General features: G+C 30.6%; 1 protein-coding gene across 3 annotated transcripts; it reads right to left on the bottom strand.

The window, feature by feature from the left end:
• Positions 1-756: 756 nt before the first annotated feature.
• Positions 757-17089, bottom strand: LOC132759050 (myoglobin-like). Of its 3 annotated transcripts, XM_060750773.1 has the most exons (5): positions 16945-17079; positions 16596-16750; positions 15191-15517; positions 6246-6477; positions 757-3063 (listed from the first exon to the last, which is right to left on the bottom strand). In XM_060750773.1, exons 3-5 carry the CDS (start codon positions 15367-15369, stop codon positions 2905-2907), a joined length of 570 nt encoding a protein of 189 aa, XP_060606756.1. In that variant the 5' UTR covers positions 15370-15517; positions 16596-16750; positions 16945-17079; the 3' UTR covers positions 757-2904. The 3 variants fall into 3 exon arrangements, with proteins under 3 accessions (XP_060606756.1, XP_060606758.1, XP_060606757.1); XM_060750775.1 differs by lacking the exon at positions 16596-16750 and having other exon boundaries at positions 16945-17089; XM_060750774.1 differs by lacking the exon at positions 16596-16750 and having other exon boundaries at positions 16850-17054.
• Between the last annotated feature and the right edge of the window lie 265 nt (positions 17090-17354).

Raw genomic sequence — 17354 nt, 5'->3', positions numbered from 1 at the left:
AACTGGAAACGCATTGTTTCCCCGCCAAGAGAAGTCAAAAATCTTAGTGGAATTTAGGAATTATTTAATCAGTGCAGTTGACTCAAAACACTTTAAACATAAAGTAGGAAGATCTGAAAAGTTACTTTTCATATAATGTATGATTTATGACAAGCAGATTAAATAATAGATGACAAGTAACTTCTCATGTTAAACGTTTGATATCATAACAGTTTTTATTCTAGATAACAAAATGAATAACTAAGGTTTGTGGGTATATAATATAAGACTCTTACACGTCTGCCGGTACAGGAGGTATATCTAATTCAAAGGTAGCTATTTAAAGTAGCGGTAACGAGGCTCTGCTGAGTTTCCGTTAAACAAGTAACCCGAGATCTGTTGCAACAGCCGGTGTTTGATTCTTTTCTTGCATATAACATATTAATAATATTTCGGAAAGAAATTACGAAAACTAATATTTCTATTTTGGAAGTTTTTTCTTATAATAGCGTATGAATTTACAACTTCATTCATAACGGTAAAATGACGACATTTTAGTACGCAATTCGACTTGTTATACAAGGGGGCTGTAGGCCAGGTTTTACTAGCACCCATGTAAACGGTAGCTAATTCTGATTTCGATATGCAAGAAAAAGATTTCACCCCTCGGTAAAAGTAATGTTATCAGTATTTTCCTCTGGGTGATATTTTTACTGTTAACCACAAACCTATATGTTATTGATATATTGGCACATCAAACGACTATAAATGCTTACACACCGTTTTTTTAATTTATTTCTTTTCTATGGTAACAAAATGTACATATACGATGAACATGATATGAAATATTAGATAATTACAAGTCTATTTCTTAAATATATACAATGTATTTCTAAAACGATTTTAACACAATTTTAAACCATTTTAAATCATGACTTTAAATGACAGAAATGCTAGCATGACACTTTATCATATTGCCATACGCATTTATGGCAATTGCTTAGAATGATACAAATAATCTATATTGCAAATCTGCGAAGTTAACACAACAAAAGATAAATGTAATTTTCTACCTTTGTTACTCACTGTAATTGAATCTGTCCATTCATTAACGTAATGAAATTTCTTAAATATATGAACGACTAATAAAAGAAATCAGTTATTTATGGTGTTTGTTTTTATATATTTCTGCATAAAGTTATACACACAGGACTACATTGAAACTGATCAATAGTGACAGTAGACAGTCGATGATTCACAGTAACTTGTACACAAACCAGATCTTAAAATTGAGCCGTGTCATGACAAAACCAACATAATGTGTTTGCGACGAGCATGGATCCAGACCAGCCTGCGCATCCGCGCAGTCTGATCAGGATCCATGCTGTTCGCTATCAGTTTCTCTACTTGTAATAGAGTTGGTAAGCGAACAGCATGGATCCTGATCAGACTGCGCGGATGCGCAGGCTGGTCTGGATCCATGCTGGTCGCAGACGCATTATGTTGGTTTTGTCATGACGCGGCTTAAATCATACATAGCAGACGACATCTTCTTTTCTTCACACACAGATCACTTGTCAGTAAGACTGAGGACGATTGTCACTAACGTGTCACATATTGAAATTTTCATGATAATATCCGTATGAACACACCTGCGGATTTTTTCTTAATTCCAATTTTTACCATTTCATCTTGAATTCTGCTTAAGCCGGTGCTAGGGGTCGTGAGCGGTGGCCTGCACTTTCCAGTACGAATGTTTTAAGAATTTTGCACAAAAGAAAATCCTAATTGCCTGTTTTATATGATACACAGTTTATTTTGGTGTTACAAAGTTCATATGGATGGAAATACTCTGACATAAACTTGATCATATCTTTGATACAAAGAAACGGAATTGAACTAGTATTTTCATTGCCAAACAAAAAGAGTTAATAAAATAAGTTAACCCTCGTGAAGATAAAACTTGAACATAAAATACATGTATATATTTGTTTGAACACTCATAAGAACTTCAAAAAAATATGTTGCGCATTAACTTATTTGAAATAGATATAATATCACCATTAAAATATTGCTTAGATTTGTGTACGCTAAAATCCATATTCCTGAATGATATTTAAGATAGGCCAGTGTTAAAACAGAAAGCTTAGTAGCATCACGCTTCTGATAGAGTTAAAACAGCAATTAGCAAAAAGGTATGATGAAAAAAACTACCAACATCAAAAGTGAAAATAATTTTTCAGTATGAATAAGCCTAAAATTGTAAGCCCGTGATATGAAAACTTGCCGTTTAGAATGTACACTTTCACTGATGATTACATTTTTTATATTTTTCAAGTGCCTTGTTTTCGAAAACTAGATTATTTATGAAACGATTAAGTTCTAAATCAAACATGGCATTACTGTGCTACAATATGAATAGTTCAACGTGGCAATGCGACTAATTTATGTCGCCAATGATGTCAATAAAGCATACGAAGGTCACGTGTTCGAGTAAATCTAGATAAATGGCAGCAAACACAAATGTTATGACGTCGACTTTGGTGCAAAGATAATTCCTTGAAATGGTACAAGACAATTGGTTTTCATTTGGTCGGCTAATAATAAATGTATAAATCATCCACATTTTTAAGAAGATTTGTGCTCTTCTACGTCGTAAATTTATATATTATTCTATATTATATACTATACTCGAATGTAGTTCCTAATAACTTCTTTAAAACCATAATCTTAAATGTTCTGTTATTGCTGAGACGAATTCACATGAAGGATTCTCGGCATATGTGTTTTATCTAATAATCTTCCGAAACCAATCCTAACAAACACATGGTCTGTCTTATCTTGCAACAATATTCATGTCTCTTGATATAAAGCCTTTAACCCTGTTTTGACAATAGCACTTGAACGAGTTCGTTTTCATTATCATCAAGTGGAATTGTTAGCGGATGATAACTCAGCTTTCAGTGCCTCGTCTAAATGTTGTAGGACAAATTTAATTAGAAGTCTATATATGACGTCCATGTTATCTGTGTATCGATCACCCAATGTGATCATCACAGCTTTCAGGAATGGCTCTTCAATTCTCTGAAAAGGAAAGGAGTTTATTTATACATGAATATAAGCTTACAACTGATACAAGATCAATCAGAGAAACATATGTTTTATTCTTTTGTTTTGTTTTTGAAATGAAATCGATTCATTGACAAATATATTAAATTGCCGCTACTTTCAAATGCCATTTACATTATTGAGCGTAAACTTTATTAACAGTCGATGAAGAAATACTTAAAACCATTGATTTTTATTAGAAATTATATCAGTTAAATAAAGAGATGACAATCTTAGCGTTAACGAAAGATGCTATTCACAATATTAATGTTTAAATGAAAGGCTCAGTTAAAATGAGCCTAAAATATTTCGATTTTGCCATAATTGGTAAATTTACATATCCCAGATTTTGATTTGTAGTTTAAAATATTGATTAATCTTATTAAAATCCAACACTGAGAATTTCATTACATCCAACGTAATTAACTAAAACGTTTATGAAGATATGAATATTTTAGGAAAGCATGTGACTGTGAAATTTTTTACACTAATATAACAATATACATGTATTTGGTTAAAGTTTATACTTGGTTTAAACAATTGATTTTTTTAAAAATATATAACTAGTATTTATAAATAAATGTTTTTATAAACGTCTCACTGTTATAAAGTACTTTCCAATACAGTAAAATATACAAATTATATATAAAATAACTCAAAATGGGTATTAAACGACTATGATAATATAATGTAGTATCTATAGTTTACAACACAATACAATGCTAATAAGGTAATAAAACATTAATATTTTATGATATAACAACAATAAGATAATTACGCCGTTCATTTAATTAAAACAATAACGAATGTTTCACAAATACGATTTGTTTAGAATTATTAAAAAAACTAGAAAAGTCTGAATTTATACTTAATGTCTTATCATTATGTGTTTGTCGGTACGACTGATATAATGTATATGTACGTTTACTCGTCTTAAATTTTTTACATTACAATAAAAAAGCATTTTTAGTTTAATTGCGTCAATCCTACGTATTAACCTGTCTCTCTTTTAATGGGCGCTACTATCACCTGATTTTGGCAAAAGCGTTTCGCAGAGATCTTAAGAAAGAGATACTTTTACTAGTATTCAGTTTTATAGTCTTTTTAAAAAGTCTAAATAATTTTAACTCGATGCCACATTGTCGATTTTGTCCACGTTCTGCATTAAAAACACATCTAAGCATATAGTGATCAAGCATACGGGTTTAAAAACGAAATGCAAATAACTTAACGCTCAGTTTTCTATAAACTAAATCAAATGCATGATATCGTTACACCAAAGTTAAATCTTTGAATAACTTATAAATAACACCAGGATTTTTGTTTGCCTAAATCACCATATGAATACCGTTCTGTTCATTCATGTAAAATGTTACAAAGTAGAGTATAACTGATATGTTTATTGCTTACAATCGTATGTACATCAGGGGGACCAATTGTCGGATACGAGATTAAATTATTGACCTTAATAATTGATTATCTGCCAAAAGTTTTGCTATGGCACAAGAGGTCGCATTAATCACCATGTCAAAATAAATCAGTGTAAACAAACACACAAGGACTACAGAATTTATTGGATAGCAAGGAGCAAAACTTTGCCCAAACCGAGCTGCAACATTTTCAATTTTACCGATCTGCGCTTTTTTAGGGATTCCGTTTTCTCTATATGAAATAATGTTTACATATACATCAGCATTAAACAGAATGCTTTGTCGTTATATAAATAGAGGATATTTGTTTAGTTCAGTGTAAGATCGGAATATATTTCACCGAGAGAGCACCAAAAGGTATATTAATATGAACTTTTGGTGTTCACAAGGTGAAATATATTTGGATCTTACACTAAACTAAACAAATTTTCTTTTTATTTCATGCAAAGAAACGTTTTAAAAAGACATTAAACCTAATACCGAACGAAAAGCGCGCCAAATAATAATACAACGTGACGTCATTTACGACGTCACGTCATTAAGTTGGTACCCAGTACTGTGCACGCTGGTATTTCTCTGAAACAACGTAAGGGGCTTAAATTCAAAACAGTGAAATTATCAAAGTGGTAATTTCACTGTTTCAAACAGTGAAATTCCCAGTTTTAATACACTGATATATTTCTATAAACCAACGAAAAGCATGTAATAAAGACAATTTACTAAGTGAAAATGTCCAGAAAAAGTGACAAGAAACAGAAAAAACCTCTGTGAACTAATCATTTCAGACTAATTGCGTTATCTGTTTAAATTAATGTAAACTCTCTCTCTGTTCTTTTGAAGCGCTTTTAAAATTGATGATTTGTAATCTTTATTTGTGTTTACATATGCCTAAATGTAAAGCATTTTACACAATAAGTATGTTTATGTAGACGCTCTTGAAAATAATACAAAAGACTTCTGTTAAAAGTACAGGGATATCTGACACATTGGCTGTTGTAATAATTTTGACTTTATTAGTCCGTTTTTTCCAATCATCAAGAATACCATTAGAAATAGAGAACTTAAAATAAGATGAAAGTAAAATAAGTTCTTTTATGCCACATAACATGCTTAAATGTTAAGAAATCGATTCCTTGATTACGAAATGTTTGCGTGAGAGTGAAACAATTGATATCTGATTCGGAAAGAGAGTTTAAACAAGTATTTGCAAAATAATAACATGCATCATTTATTTCAGGGATTAAACAATACAATAAAATGTACAATATGGAGAATATTTGTGTTTTGCATGTAAGACCGAAGTATATTTCACGAGTGAAATATCATTTGATCTTACATATAAAACCAAACTTTCTATTTATTTCATGCTCTTTAGGGGTTTTAAGTCATTTTTACTGATTTTTTCCGCGTTACGACATGTGCTCTCATTTTTGACGTCATCAAATCATGACGTCACATTGCTCAAGTTGAAAAATAAGTATGTAAAATTTGTTTGAATTCTGTAACATTTTAAAAATGAGATAACAATTGCTTATTTTCATCAAACATATTTTACTCACGACGGAATGCTTTCCCGACGAGATTTCCGCTCATTGTTTTCATCCGCATTGAGATATAGTCCGGCTTCTAAGAAAATTATGTATTATTATTTCACTGTGAAATTATCAAAATATAATATGAGTGTCCGTTGAAAAACATGTAGATCTAATAAGATATAAAATTATTTACCCAAAAATAGCTTGGTGAAAATCCAGTAAAACGTTTATGCATTGCTCCTGTCACTTTGAGAAGCTGGAGAACATCATCAACATTGTCTATATTATTTATAACTTCATCTATTACTTCTAAAACTTTAGTTCCATGTTTTTCAAGATTTTCACTAATTCTCAAGCCATCTTCAGTATCGATGTTTCTAAATTTTTCAAATAACACTTTTGTATCCTCATTTGCCTTGAACATTCTGAAAAGAGAAAATGTTTCAATGATTTAACAATATTTTATTTCATTTTACACTTGTGAACATGGTGTGTTAGATAAAAAAATAAAAGAGCACACTTTAAATTGTATGGTATGAACTAGTTTCAGTCTGTCACTTTTTATAAAATAAGAAACTCCTTTAAAGATTGACCCAATGCAATATTAAAATAATACCTGAACAACCTTAGCTACAAATTAATTAATTAATTAATTAATAAGTGAAATGCACGGAGTTTCTGATATTCGGTTAAGATTAAAGCATTTTAACGCATGCTTTCAGTAAAAGTATTTCATCTTCTAAACTCATCCAAAAATACAAGAAAACGTGAAACTATGACAAATGAAAGTTAATCATGAGTTTTAAGATCTCATAATTAAAATTACCAAACATATCGGATAACACAATTCTGATTTTCTACCAATGTCAATAAGCAGTACTGACACAACACACGTGGTAAAATTGTTGCAATAAATTAGTTTGCTTGTGAAAGGCATGTGTCACACGGATGTTTAGCCTGTCTGCGCTCCAGGCACTCCGGACCAATTTCTACGATCTTAGTCTTTATCATTTGGAAATTATTTCACCTTCCTAAAGATTACATTACTCTTATATCATTACACATTTTTTGTGTTGTTTTATTCTCGTCTGGTGTGATATTGTCGTCTGGTGTGATACATAAATCCATTGACACTTGTGCTGTATTATTCCTCGAGGGTCTTACTAAATATTATAAGATTCTTACACCGGCTGCCGGTACAGACCGGAATATCTAGCTCGAGGGTAACTGTTTATGGCGGTAACGAGGCTCTGCCGAGTTTCCGCTAAACAGTTACCAGAGAGCTAGATATTTCCGTCTGTACCAACAGCCGGTGTTTGATTCTTTTTCTTGCATATTACATGTCAATTATTTTCGGAACAGAAATTATGATAACTGATATTCTCATTACGCACTTTTTTCTTATAGTAGCGTATGAACTTATAACTTCATTCATAACGGAAAAATGACTTCATCCTAAGAACGCGATTCATTCATAAAAGGCGCGCGTCAATGACGTCATTTAAAGCACGCGACTTGTCTTACATGGGGGTGTAAGACAGAGTTTTCTAGCACCGGTGTAAATGGTAGATAATCCTGTCTGAGATGCAAGAAAACTGTACTGTATTATAAGAGAACCGGTACATTATAAAACATTTATATATACATTTGAAAAAAACAATGGCTTTCTGTTTAATTGGATTGTTTGTGTCGATATGATAATGGTTTCAGTGAGAGCCATTAATGTAGTCCATTACTATGATGCCAATATCATCAGGTGACTATCAGAATCTGTCTCTCGAGAAGGAGAGACGATTCGCGATGTTTCAAAATGAAGAACATTCATGTCTTTGCTGGAAATATGCTTAGCGTTCAAAGTTTAATTAATATTATTTATAGAAACCTTGGACAAAATATGTAACTATATAAAAATCATGTGAACTTTTGAAAGCAACACTGTACAAATGTATCAGATACAAAAATATCATACAAAAATATCAGATACAAAAACTAATTTTGATAATAAATTGTCTAAATCAAATGCAAGTTATCAAATTTACAAGATCTTAGTGTCAGAAAAAGGGATCTGAATGATATGGTATAAGATTTTGCCATGAAATAAGTGACTCATCAGGCTATGACCACGTGATATACACAACGAAAAATATTCTATAAAAGTCAGAAACTAAAAAATACTATAGAAGTCAATGCCCTCTTTATTCCTATACCTCAAGATCATGGAACTGTATTGGATATGTCATATACAGTAATCATTCTTTTACAAAAATTATCCATTATAATATTTGGTAACAAAATTATGTTGCGGACAGATTGTATCTTTAAAAAAGTGTGCATTTGTCCATTTTCTATTGTAATGCTAGCGTAACTTGATACTTTGCTTGACAAAAATAACTTTGGACACAAATAGATTGCTCTGTAAAATATCGTTACATCGATTTTAGCGTCTCGGATTAGGCTAAAAATACATTAAGAGCCGAATCAAATGAAGATCAATGTCAAACCTCTAGACTTTATTAAATTGTCCGATTTGCACAGAAGACAGACAACATAAACTTAAAAAAGATACAAAAAAAAAAAACGTTTACTTTTTTTTATTTCGCGTGTGTTAGTCAAATGGTTGATTTTGTAAACAATGAATTTCATGTAGTTAGAGCAGTTTGCACATTGTGACTGTAAATGTGACCACGGTAAATTATGAACGAATCAACAGCATATGGTTCATTTAGATGAACGCAAGGAGATTACAATTAATGGAACCATTAATAATAGAACGAGGTCATGATAATCGATTTAAGTCACATATGGATTGTAATATATATTTTTTTGAAAATACATATATTAAAAACGAAGAAGTACGTTCTTACTCGTACATAAAGATCATCGACTGGTTAATTGTTTTTTATCAGAATCATTTAAGCAATTTAATAAGATAGATATGAGTAGATTTATAGATAGATTTATTTCACTATTCAGCAATAACATCGTAAAACACATCCAAAAGTCAAACGAGTACAAAAAGCTGTACGAAGTAAGTATTAGCATATTGGCAGTTCAAATTAAGATAAATATTTTTATTAAATGAATGTTTTTCTTCCTGATTTGTAAGTCTAAAACATTTGTTTTAGCTCAAAATGGTGTATTACTACTTTTTCACCCGTATCGAATCACGGTGTATGAACTTTTTCAGCCTTGTCATTCTTTCATTTTCAGTTGTGAATAAATCAAATGGCAATTGTGATTTGTTAACAAAAAGTACGGGGCGACAATAAACACACTAATTACATTCTACATTTTTATTACTGAAAGGATCATTGCAAGCCTGTCGATAGTCGATACACTTGGCGAAGTAAAAAAGAACCAGATTGTTGATATTCAATACACTTGGCGAAAATATAAAGAGAATGGGTTTCTCTGTATGAATTAAAAGTTTTGTAAACATCTGCTCATGGAATAGTTTCTGATGCTACAAAAAGAGATTTTTAACCAAGTTGCACTTATTTCAATTAAAAAAAAATCTCAATAGTTTTCAATCGTATAACTTGATTAAACGCCTTATAGCCTCATATTATTCAACTTTAAAGGGAAAACATGAATTGTCTCCCAATTAACACGAGCAACTAGAATCGATAATTCATGTTTGTTGTTGATGAACTGACAAAGACCACTTTACAGTATTAAAACGTCGTTCACTTAATAGATTAAGTATCTTACAGTCATCAAACATCCTGCCGTCAATTTTGCTCCACTAAAAATGGCTCGTTTTAAAAGATGCGAAATTAACGGAGTTAAATGTCTTCTTTTTTAGCATTATGCCAGTAGTTTGTTAATGGGGTAAAATGATATTGCGAGCATGGTTTCTACGAAACGATTTCCGTTAGTTGAACAGGAATATTTGAAAAAATCGTTTAAATATATGTCGGCACCTTCAAATCTTTCTTATCTTTTATCTAATTGGCTTACATGATCTACATGTAATCCTTAAAGAGACATCATGTCCATCCAAGTGTAAATAGTGAGTGCACAGCATAAAATTACTTAAAAATTTACATGACCCACGGATATTTCTTTACCATGAACATGTTTTATTATCAATTATTGATCAATAACCATTATATTAGCCAATCTCTTGAAATATACTACTAATTCAACGAACATTTTAGCGTAATGGCCACTTTAAAATATTTCAAACATAGACATTCTAGATATAAGAATAAGGTTAACACGACGTGCATTTTTGTTATCCATAAATCGACCAGACTTTATCATATACTATAGAGGATTCAGATACATTCATAATTTAATGATAACCGGCATTTGAATCTATTATAAAAATATTCAATTTCGTCACAAATGCATAGCAAGAAACGGTAAAATAAAAACGTATTTCTCTTCATATTGAGAAGCTGTTCCTACATTAACTGCTCCATCGATTTGTTATCTAAATGTCTGCTGTCGTTTAACAGATACAGATATTTCAAAGTTGCTGTTGTTGTTTTTATTGCTTATTTTTCCATTTTGAATTATCGATTAAACAAAGTACATGTAATAGTATTAAACATACATTTAGCAGCAACTTTGTAAACTAGTCGTTTCTCTAGGTATTTTAATATTCCAAATTCCATATGATTAATAAATACGCTTTAATTCCGTGTTATTGTGGTTTTATTGTTATAGATTTAGGCATAAAAAATATTGCATTGTATTGTTATTTATAAAACTTCAAAAGATCAGCATTTAGTTTAAACAGATTTTATCTTACTTCGACTGAATAGGAATCTAAATGTATAAGCTTTTAGACACTCTCGAAGTTTTAACAAAATGAGTGTATGTTTTGAAATAAAATATATTGATTTTGTTTTTCATTATTATAGTTTCATTTCTTTCTACTATAAATGACACAAGGATAGGCTGGTTATTGTTTTTGTTTGGCCAGGACGGCATAATGCTATCATCTTGATACACTGATGTTGTTCTAGTTGGAACCATGTGTTACTTTTTCAACCATCCTAACTAAACATTTTTATTTCCATGTTATAAAACTCCAGACAACTTGTAACATAGTTTGCTGCACATTCATTCACATACATAATATCTATGTGAACTCATAAAGTCATATACTTTTATTTTAACTTTTAAAGAATTAGCAGTCTTGTTCAATTCCTGATGTTTCACATTTTATTATACTTACATAAGATATTCCTTAAAACATCTACATGACTATATTGTTAATAAATTGCAAGTAGTATATTACATGTATAAAATAATGACTTTATGAAAGTATATACATGTTGATAGTTCAAACAACAAAAAGTGTCAATATATTCAATTCTAAATACATGTACATGTGATATGAAAATAATAGAAGATATAAGAAATGGACGGTAAAGTTTACTTTTCTAAAGCGTAGCCTTTTTTCAAGATGTTATATTTAAAGAATCATATGCTTTCAGCTTCTGTATAGCAAGAGTAACGATGTCTTCAAGTACACAAATGACATGGTGGTTAAATTCGTTGGTCTAATAAACGAAAATTAAACACATTACGTACATTGATAAAGAAATATTATTGTCAACATCACCAATTCCGCGTCATCACTTATTTCACGGTAATGGCAAATATTCATGTGACCAGACTTAAAATTGTTCAGAATTGACATATTTTATTCATACACCTATACAACAAAGTTTTTGAGTAAAATATTTTAAATCTCTAGATTTTTACGTAAAACAGAACAACATTTTAAAAATTTCTGCAAAAAGCAACAACAGAACACTAAATTTGTGCGTATGTCTGAAACAATCATCATTTTTTAAATGTTCTTGTTTGTTGAAAAAGAAAATTGAGTTTCAAAGTAAGGATATTTTTAATATTTAAAATCAAGCAAAATAACATTTAGAAATTATAACTGAATCATGAAAAAAACTGAAATGAAACACCATTACCGCGATTTAAATGATGACATATTGTTTTCAAAATGGCCGACATTTGGTCTACGTTTGGTCCATTAAATTGACTTTGACTGAATATATTGTTGTTTCCTTGTGCCATACAGCAGAAAATACCTATATGTTATAGCTTATGAAAATTTTTGTACCATAAAGTTCTTTTGTTGTTTGGTTTCTGGTTTCAAAGCGTTAAGTACTGTGAACTAAGAGGGGCACAGTATACAACTATTTTACAGTTTTTCCCACATTACGTTCTGTCTAGGGTTTTTTTCTGTCTTAGAAAGGTGAGAGAACTTTAACAGTCTGAACAAAATATCAATAAAATCTCAGTTACACAGCTAGGACAGACAAAACGATAAATCATTTTATTTCCTTTTTCTAAGTATTAAATCTCGTAAAAATAAAGCTTAGAGTATAATAAATCAATATCCTTACTAAACTTAGATCTGGAATTTGTAATCAGCACTGTTAAACCAGTGAAAAACAAATGGAATACAAGTTTAAGTTTGTTTATGTTTTGTTGAACATACTTTTATAGTCTCAACTTAAAATTTAGACGAAATTCAAACTTATTTTGCAGCAATATGATGGACATGTATACAATACAGCAGACTAAAACAAAGCAACATATTTTAATATAACAGCTGTTACTTGAGTAATTTATTTTACACGTGATTCACGAATTTTACACCCTGGGAGAATTAACAACATTATACAGGAGGAGGAACAAATGTTAAAACAATAATTACTCTTGACTTCCCAGGTACGATAATTACCTAGACATTCCATTTTAATTTCCATACAATACTGAGACATAATACATATTTTGTATATAATATAGATGAACAATTGATTGACGTTAAGTAATTTGCATAATTGTTACCTAATATAAAAACAAACAACTACAAAAACTATCGTATGGAAGGAAATATACAAAAATATTATTCCATGGTTCTATACAACTGGTGATTTATATCTATCATTGCATTGTGATTTATTCAAGCTGTTGAATACACGTATATGGAGCATTGGAAACAATAATGAAGTGCACATTGAATACACACTGAAATAATAGACCGTACATATATGCTCAATAGATAAATGCAAACACATGTCATAAAATAATAATAATTATGTAAATGCTTCTATTATTGTTTCGTTCCTGTAATAATTGTCATATATTGTGTTTCATAATTTTGCAAAGTTATTTCAAAATACAATACAAGATTAAATAGTTAAAAAATATGCTATATGCAAGAAATACTAAAATAATTTGTAACCTTTCAAACTAAGGTTACATAAAGTACACAATTAAGCATCATATTTTATAACTACAGCGCATAATGGCGGCATATTGATTTAATAAAGTTCAATTTCATATTCAAAACAGCATTTGTTATATTATCTTTAATATATGAAACCCAATTTCTGAAATTATTTCAACCTTTTGACGACTAAGTATATAAAATATTTGAACAATAAATATGCAGAGGTGAGACAGCATTTAAATTTGTAACATGAAAACAACATTTTCTTTGTATATGTATTACACTTTGTATTTGATACAAAGTATACATATCATGTCAAAATCCTACAATGTGTGACATCTATGAAAGTGAAGGATATATATATAAATCCATTTGTATTCGAGTAATGCTCATATTGTCTACGACCTAGAGGTATGTTGTATATTTGATCGTTCCTATGACAAAAAATGATCACTTTTCAACATTCCGCATGAATACAAAAATGACCGTAATTCAGTTTGCGTCCATCATTTTTTTCTGTACAAATTACGTTTTAAACAAATTTATATAGACTGACAGTGCATAGAAACAGTACAATACCTTGTCAATAATTGATTTAGAGCATGCTACAAATACGTACAAATCTCTATATTTTATGAAGAATGGATTAATGCCAGATAAATTATTGACTAGCACCTGGAAATGTTATTTTTATACGAACGAATGCATTATTGACTAGTTAGCAACCTCTAATTGATCTGATGCAGTTATGACGTACGTGCAAATAATGTCAAAAAAATCTTTGTTGAAGTTCGGCTTATTTTTTGCAATATAAAGGAAATTTCTTTTCAGGATAGTTCATTCACACGTTCAAACCACTTACATTCTGCCTAGCATTGAATTATTAATTTTACAGGAATATAATATAGTAATTACAGTGAGATAATGGTGTCGGTGTTATATTGTTCCATATTTTATTACGTCTTGATTATCCCTATGAGGCCATGTGTTATATTTTAATGCTGGTAGTACAAGACTGTTTTAATGAATGAATGCTCGAATGCTAAAATAATGTACCCGGCGTGTGTTAAAATAATAGAATGGTTTAGGTTAACCACTATTAGAAAAACAAATGTTATTAGCAGAGAATATGCAAGCATGCTATAGTCATCAAGATATACAAGCTGTATGATTGAAATAATTACACAACTGTCTCTGTTAAACTATAAATCAATGTTTGCACTATTTTATGTCGATCAATTTTATTTGAATGCAGTATTTGTATTATTTTGTTTCCTTTGTTGTTTTAACGATTCAGTATGGTATGTTAATACAGATGGCGCACAACGTTTTATGTATGCAGTCAATACTAGAACAGACTAACTTAGAGAACCTCTTCTAATGTTTCCTAAGACGTGACGTTAATTGCCAATTACAATCGATATCCCTTTCATTCTCCTCTAACAGAATTCGTTTTGCTAAATAATACATGGAGATCTTAGATCAATTGTATTGATGATACTTATACTTTGAGCAGCAAAACATTAGACGTGTGATTTATGCCGCGTTTGACTATTGATTATTTTGACAACATCTCCACATTAACCATGTCTTCTGTCAGTGTATTTTTTTCCAAAAAAATTGCAAGCTAACCAATTGATACCAAATATCTTCATGTCCCCTTGCCTCCATAACAATAATCCTATTCAAACACAGTTTCATTCTATCAACTAAATTAATATATGTTTATATATTTTCATACAATCAAATCAGATATGTAATATAATACAAGAGTGATGTCTAGATGTAACGAATATTTGTCACCATAGTAAATAACAAATACTCGAGCACACACACGTATAGCCGTCTTGTATGAAAGTGACAGAATAAAATTTCTTAGTACTTCGTATTTGTAATTTAAAGAAATATTATAATATAAAACCTACCGCACAAACATTTCTACGCCAGTTCCTGCCATATTCCGTTTAATTCCTTTCCATGATTTCTTTAGTTTAAACACTTGTCTAGCGTTTAGAGGTAGCCGCGGATCTGTAGGGGCTGGGGGAGCGGGGTCAGGTAGTGATCCATCAGCCATTTCATCATTTCCTAATCCACGTTCGTGCATAATTTTGTAAACACACCGTTCAATAATATAAAGCCTCACTTTGACAACTCGGCTTTCTCCGCCGATTCACTGTCACACTCGCTCGGAAAATAAAAGAATCCGTTGGAACGCTGATTAAGTATTGATCCAGGAATATCCCTTGTTTTCTCTGTAAAGCAACAGACACGAGAAGAAAATACAATATTAGTAGGATAGGCTGCTCGCAAACTAACGCTTCACTAACTGTACTATCGATGTTGTGATGATGCTATGCTATTATTTGTTGTAATTATAGTGTGGTGTTGTATTATTGGATATGGCTGTCCCGGCGGATAGATCGGCCGATACAAATACCATCTACGGACCAACTTAAGAAAGCTGAAGTATTCCCTGTCCATTTTCTTCAGAGAACTGACAACGATGGGTGATAAGATCATTTGCATACATTTGATGATTAATTTATGCGCGGAGTTTATATGTGTGGTTTCCCAAAGCGGCGGTTATTGGGGAATTATTTGAAAATGAATAATAATATCGAATTGTCTGGAAAATATCTGACACATTTATTACCTTACTGGAACTAACTTCCATCAACTTTAAAATATAACATTTTATGCACATTTCACTCTCATTAACTTAGAACAATAAATAACCAAATAACTGCATGAGGATCCATATGGTACCGGTTTATTAAAAGTCTGGTTTTACCTAGTTAGATATTAACCATACTACCTAGAAATACGCCCAATATAACTATTTATTGATTTGAGTCTACCGACATCAAATTGATTAAGAAAACAAATAGATCATCTGCCGATACAGGTAAATAGGTATTACCTTCAAAGCGAGATAACTGTGAATGAATATGAAAACGCGATCAGCCGAATTATCTTTCTTTGCAGTTTCGTAAATTCAGGATTTGTGCATGTTTTCACCCTATTTCACTTAGTATTACAATATTGACCATGTAATAAGATATAGAACAACCTTTCATATCCTGATCATAAAATATGTATTCTCTGTTTCCTTTATTATATATCAGTAATATTATATCTTTTATAGCTTATAAACAGGATTATTTAATTATGTTAAAAATAAGATGAAATGATTTAACTATCATGTATTAGTAAATTCACTAGTATTGAATATTGAGATGATAGTGAGAAATTAATGATGAATTAGTTAAACACATGTATATATGTCACACTGAATTAATTAACCTTGGATATTACAAGAAAAATAGATACCTTGTTTTCTAAAATGGTGCATCCAATGAAATACATTAAGCTGTCATCAGTGTACATGAATGCTTGCATATATTGTGTGAACATAGTATACTCAGAAACATGTTACTGTAACGGATGCGGACTTGAAAGATAGTATCTATTCCCACTATTAGTTACTACAATGTATTATTATACTTTACAAATTGTACTTAACAGGAAATAAAATTAGATTGATTCAAAATGTAATACTAATGAAAGGAAGTTTACAACGTTACCATATCATTCACGTGTTCCTATGAAATAAATTATCATTAATGATAAATTATAAATATTAAAAAACTTAACAAACACACGAAGTTTACGAAAATACCGTTATAATCCAGCTTAAAATCCACAAAGTGAGTCATCACAAAAATGTAAACACAAATATTTGTACAAATCAAAATAACTAGCAATGTAAACATAGATGTTAAGCAGACGATACAAAATTTCAAGTCAAACGACTGATGTTCCCATATATAAATAATTGACAACGCTTTAAACCTAACCGGAAATAGCCTAAGAGGTTAATTCAGTTTAACGAACTGACGTCATTTGAAATTGACTGCACTTTTTCATTGGTTAGTAGAAATAAAGCAACTTAAATCTAGCTTATCGTATCTCAACTAAATCTGAACTAATATATCAGGTTGGTGAAATCAACGTGAATATGCATACGTTCTATTCTGATGTACGGAAGTGAAACTGAAATCAAAACTGTATGATGTTAGAACATATGAA

Source organism: Ruditapes philippinarum, unplaced genomic scaffold (genome assembly GCF_026571515.1).
Source record: "Ruditapes philippinarum isolate M1 unplaced genomic scaffold, ASM2657151v2 ctg142_1_1_1_1, whole genome shotgun sequence".
Lineage (NCBI taxonomy): Eukaryota > Metazoa > Mollusca > Bivalvia > Venerida > Veneridae > Ruditapes > Ruditapes philippinarum.
Note: the sequence above shows the minus strand (reverse complement) of the source record. Positions and strands in the feature narration are given on the sequence as shown.